Below are 5326 nucleotides of genomic sequence, written 5' to 3'. Positions count from 1 at the left end.
CTGTCGGCCCCTCACTCCCGGCGCCGAAGAGGCTCTCCTTGAGCTGCTGCGCCCCCATGGCGCGCCCCGGCTCGTCGCCGCGCCCCTTCACGCGCTTGATCCGCTGCGCCGGGGGGCGGACCTGCGTTGAGGATGGGAGCGGGGGAGGACGGCACGCCCACAGCGGTAGGTCAAGGTGGCGGGGCTTGCCTGGCCCTTGTACGACTTTGACCCCACGTGTTGACCTCATTAGTCACATGCAGCTCAAAAACAAATCACAGTCTGCAGCAGCACCCCAAGCCAGCGGCTGCCGCCAGGCTCAGTGCGTCCATATTCAAGGGCTGACCGGACGCACCCTCTGCTAGGTCCCCCCGAGGCTGCAGCCCCAAACCGCACCACCAATGCAGCGGCCAGCCGAGACACAAAACAGCAAGGGGGGGGGGGCTCGCCGGTGACGGGCCGTGACATCATCGCGACTCACCATTGACCTGGTTGTCCTCCAGCAGGTCATAGTCTTCCTCGTCCACCCAGTATTTGCGCGCGCTCGTTCGCCGCTTGTACTTCTTGCGCTCGCCGCCGCCGCCTGCCACGCCGCGTGCGCCGCCGCCGTCGCCGTCCTCCGCTCCGCTCGACTCCGCGACTCCTCCAACCAAGACGTCGTCCTTCTAGTCGGTGGTGGAGAGCGAAGCCAAAACATTTCGTGGCAGTGTTATTGCAGTGCGGCGCGCCCCGTTAAGCTTGAGCTACGGGACAGCACAGCGCAGCTGCATCCAACAAACCGCCCAAAGGCGCTCAGCGGCGGGTCACACACCAATTCGGACTCCAGCGGCGCCACCAGAGCTCACTGGCCTTTGCTGCACGGTGTGTTCAACTCAAGTGTCCGGCACCCTTGAATTGTCGCAGATATTCCTGGGGATGTGCGCGGCGGGCCTTGCCTCCAGGCAGAATGGAATAACTGCGGCACTGATTAGTGTGCCGTACAGTACACACCGTTCTCTCTGCTGACGCACGCACGCCACTGCCGTCCACAACTGACACCCTGATGGGCCATAAAAGAGCTAAATCAGGCAAGCGTGCAAACACCCTTGAAATCCTTAAACAAACATAACAAGTGGTTGCGGAATTGCCCACAAAGCGGTGGTCCCAGCAACAACCACAAAAAGCGGGTAAGACGCGCGTAAAGTCTGGCACAGAGCGTGCCTGCTGGGCTGCCAGATGGGGACGCAACGCCGCGTTTGCACGTGCACTGCGCAGCTCGCGTGACTGGATAGAGTGGTGTCACCATGCTCGCGAAGACCAGGGCATGGCGGCAGCTGTGGTTCGCCTTGCTGCTCCGCTGACGCACGCCCGCCCGCTGCCGTATCGTGCATCACATCAGCACTGACAAAACGTGAAGCGCTGCCTTGGCTGGCGAACGGTCTGCCAGCAGCGCGGCTGCGCTGAGTGCCCATTTCACATATTCACCGGCATCACTTTGAAGCTCACGCGTACGGGCCCCCTGCAGCAAGAATGGTCCTGCTCTGCTTGAGATGTCCGAATCTTCTGGGACGCTTGTCGCGTCGCAGCCAAGATGACCGTTGCAAAGGGTCATGCACGCAACGGTCGAATACATTGCTGCGATCGCGAGACTCAACATCACGAGCCGAGCTCCCGAGCTGGTCGATGTGGAGGTATCCGGGAAAGAATAAAGATTTGACGATGCGGCCACCTGTAGCCAGCAACCCCACACTGCTAGCGGCGCCATCTGAACAACTCCTGGTTGCTGCGCGGCGCAGCCAGGCCCCAGAAAATTCCAGGGGCCGCATCCCGATGCTTACAAACTTCGATAAGTTGAATTAGCCGTCGTTTCGAGCGACGCTATTGGGCGCACGTACGCAGCAGGCGTCGCCGGGTGTGCAGCGGGTGCCAGGCGTGCGCATGTGTGGCAACCTGCCATTTGACGAGGCACGCAGGTGATATGCCCGGGCTCGGGAGAGAGCCACACGAACAAAATCAATGGGGCGAGGAGGCATCAAGATGATCTGCTGTGGCCTTTTGCAACAAGGGTGAAGCCCAAGAGGCAGGTGTGCAGGTAGGCGTGTGCAGATCAGTCCTGGCTGCGCATGATTGTCACGTGCAAGGCTGCTAACACTGCTTTACTGCACTTGACTGTTGCCTTGCATGCTCGCATGCCGTCTGGCGGTCAGCGCCTTGCTGTCCGTACGCGCGCGGCGGGTTTACACCTGGCCTGCGCGTGTGGGAGTAGGAATTGAGGCGTACGCCGCGTCACCTCGGTTACCTACCACGCTTGGACCTACTTAAGTCTGTTCTTGTTCCTGCTCCGATTATTCTTGTTACTCTTGGCATTCAGGCAAACTCTGTAACACTCTGGCAATCCCGTTCCTCGGCACCTGGTTGACTCCTCTCCTGGGCAGTCCCCTCTAGGCAAGGCCGGCCTTATCTCAGCAGGCTGCCGCCTTGCATCACGGAGCGCGGAGCTGCGTGATTCCTGAAACATGGCAATGGCCTTGCTTACAGCCTAGTAAGCGATGCATGTAAGGAAGTGGTTGGTGTTGCAAGGCGTAGATCCAGAAACTGCGATCCATGCGCTATCGGTAACGCTGGGAGACCCGATGACTCCCGTGGTAAAACCGGCGGTGAATCCATCGCAGCTGTTGCTAGCAACAGCTCCGTTTGATTGGCTGCCAGTCCACACAGAAGCCGAAGAAGCTGATGGAATAATGCCCGCAACCTTGAAGGATTGCAGGATGCTGCCTCCCAGCATGCTTGTGAAGTTCCTGGCCAAAACGGCGCCGCTGGGCGACTCGATTGCCAGGCCGTTGGGGACACCATACTTTGTGGTAAAATCAGCAATCTGGTCGCTCGCAGATGTCGATAGGAATGCGTGCACCTGGGTGAGCCCCGTCGGCCGGTTGATGGAGGCGCTGCACAAGGCGTCCGCACCAGACCGGCCAGCTAGGGATCCACCCCTGGTTGTCGAAGATTCAACGTAGATCACCACCCGCGAGCGCAGGTACTGTGCGGCAGGCACGCCCCCCAGGCTGACTGCGTTGAGGCTGGCCAGGTCCGCAGTTTTCGCGTAGACACTCAAGTCAATGGCAGACACGTTGGCCACGGTGGCTGCCAGGGTGGCGAGGCTGGTGTTGACCGACGCAATGGCTGCCGCGCCTGTGGTGACTGTGGCCTTCAGGGACTCCACGGTGGTGTTGGCCAGGGAGACAGCCGCAGCATTCGCCGCCTGGACCGACTGGATGGCGGCCAGGGAGGTGTTGACAGCCGACAGCTCAGAGCCGCAGGCGCACTGCTGCGAAGTTGACTTGAGCGCCGCAATATCCTGGGCCGCGGTCTGGTTTGCCGCCTCCAGCAGGGCCAGCTTCTGGGCGGTGCGTGTGTCGGCCGCTGCAAGAGCGGCGAGCTCCTCAGTGATGGGGCCCAGGTTGGTGGCGTTGGCCGCATTTGCCTGCAGCTTTTGCACGCCGGCGGTGAGCGCTGCAATCGTCGCTTTGAGTTCGTCCACCTGGGCGCGCAGCGCCGCTGTCTGGTTGCTTCCCTGGACAAAGGTGGCCTGCAGGGAGTTGGCCTGGGCGGCGGCGGCGGTGACCTTGGGCTCGAGAGCTGCCAAGTCACTGGACACCTTGTTGACTTGTGCGGCGGTCGCCACACCACAGCCGTAGCGCAGCTTGGTGGGGTCCTGCGGGAATGGAGATGTGCCGGTTGTTTTAAGCGAAGAGCCACCAGACTGGTGATTGGGCACCTTGCCACATGTTGGCCGAACACGTGGCCGAACACGTGGTGCTGGAGAAGCTGCAGTTGCCCTCACCCACGAACCACCCCACAAGTAACCACCGTATCGTCACATCTGTTTGCTGCCCCACCTGCACACACCAGACACCTGCCCGTGCACAAGAGTTTTCATGCGCATGCGTTGTTCTCTGTGTATATGTGTGCGTGCGTGCATTTGTGTCCGTGCGTGCGTGCGTGTGAGGGCACGCACCTTGCTGTCGGCCGTAGCGTTGGCGGGTGCCAGCAGCTCGCTGCACAGCTGGTCCATGAGGGCAGTCGGGCCGGCCTTGGACGTGCATGACTTGACCAAAGCCTTGACAGGCGCACACTGTATGGGGTTGTGCAACAAGAGCAGGTTGCAGGCCAGCAACACGGGATGCTGGCTTCACGCAATGCAGACACACAGCGCGGTGGGGCAGGCGGGCATTTTCACAATGTCTCAAGGCAACATGCCTACATGCATAGCCACCATGCTAAGGCTAAGTACGCGGCCAGCTGGTGCACCCAGGCCGTGCCCAGCACGCAGGCGGCACTCACCACCGCCAGCTTCTGCTTCTTGGGGGTCGCCTGGGGGCTGCAGGGGATGCCACGAGGTAGCGTGGGAGGAGTGGCAGTGCGTGGGTCAGCATGAATGGTGTTGTGCGTACAGACAGCTAAAGAAGAGGCGTGCAGATGCACGGGTTGTAGACGTATCAGCTGGGGTGGCGGCAATTAGCTCGCGGTGACATGGTGTCATCAATTGTCAGGCTGATGGGGGTTACTTCCATGTGCCGAGGGTGGAACCTGTTGGTGCACGGCAGTAACTGTTCCCCCCACTTCTGCATTCATGCTTGTGCGCCATACATGTCCTGGCACTCGCTTCGATCAGGGCCTTGAACTGAACAACCCCGGCCCACACCCATCCCTGCATGCGCACCTGGCACATACGACCGCTCCCAGCATGTGGAGAAGCAGCAGTGTACCCGCCAAAGGCATGAGCGATCTCCGTATGCACCGCATGCTGGGCCCAGCGACGTCCACGAGAAAAAAAACGAGACTCGGGCGTCGATGGTTTGCGCCAACAAAACTGTTGGCCGCAAAAAGAAGTGAGATATGCAAGTGGCAACGAAGATTGTGTTTGTTGTCCACCCTTGCCGCGCACTTGCCACTGCCCCCGGTGAGACGGTGGCTGGGTGTGTGACGGCCGACCACGACTCCACCGGTAGTTGGGGTGCTTTCATTCCCGATCACTTTGCGTGCAAAGTCACCGTGAGCGGAGGTGGTCACACTACCAGTCAAGGGTCCTGCCTCGTGTTGAGATCGTGGCTTTACTGATCAGCGTGCGAACATGGGCGGGCCAGCCCAGAGGAACACACGCAGGACCTTGCAGGTCACATTCACGATGCCCCTGGCGCAGGGTTCCATCGTGCATGATGCGCGTAGGCCACTGCCTTAGTCATGGCCTAACTAATCCCTGAGATGAACAAGCGCAGTGTGTGTATTGCTCAAAAATGCGAACGGAGTGCCTGAGCCTTCCAGTCAGGGCAACAGTAAACGTATGTTGATCGGGTTTTGGTGGCTGTGA

General features: G+C 60.4%; 1 protein-coding gene across 1 annotated transcript; it reads right to left on the bottom strand.

Annotated features, from left to right (window-relative positions):
• Positions 1-2195: 2195 nt before the first annotated feature.
• MNEG_11643 (hypothetical protein) lies at positions 2196-4590 on the bottom strand (the record flags this gene model as incomplete). Its single annotated transcript, XM_014039885.1, has 5 exons — positions 2196-2206; positions 2923-3670; positions 3974-4090; positions 4300-4329; positions 4579-4590. The coding sequence occupies 5 exons, from the start codon at positions 4588-4590 to the stop codon at positions 2196-2198; spliced, it is 918 nt and encodes a 305-aa protein (XP_013895339.1).
• Between the last annotated feature and the right edge of the window lie 736 nt (positions 4591-5326).

Source organism: Monoraphidium neglectum, assembly GCF_000611645.1.
Source record: "Monoraphidium neglectum strain SAG 48.87 unplaced genomic scaffold scaffold02843, whole genome shotgun sequence".
Lineage (NCBI taxonomy): Eukaryota > Viridiplantae > Chlorophyta > Chlorophyceae > Sphaeropleales > Selenastraceae > Monoraphidium > Monoraphidium neglectum.
The sequence above is the reverse complement of the archived record's forward strand: the minus strand, read 5'-3'. Positions and strand labels throughout refer to the sequence as shown.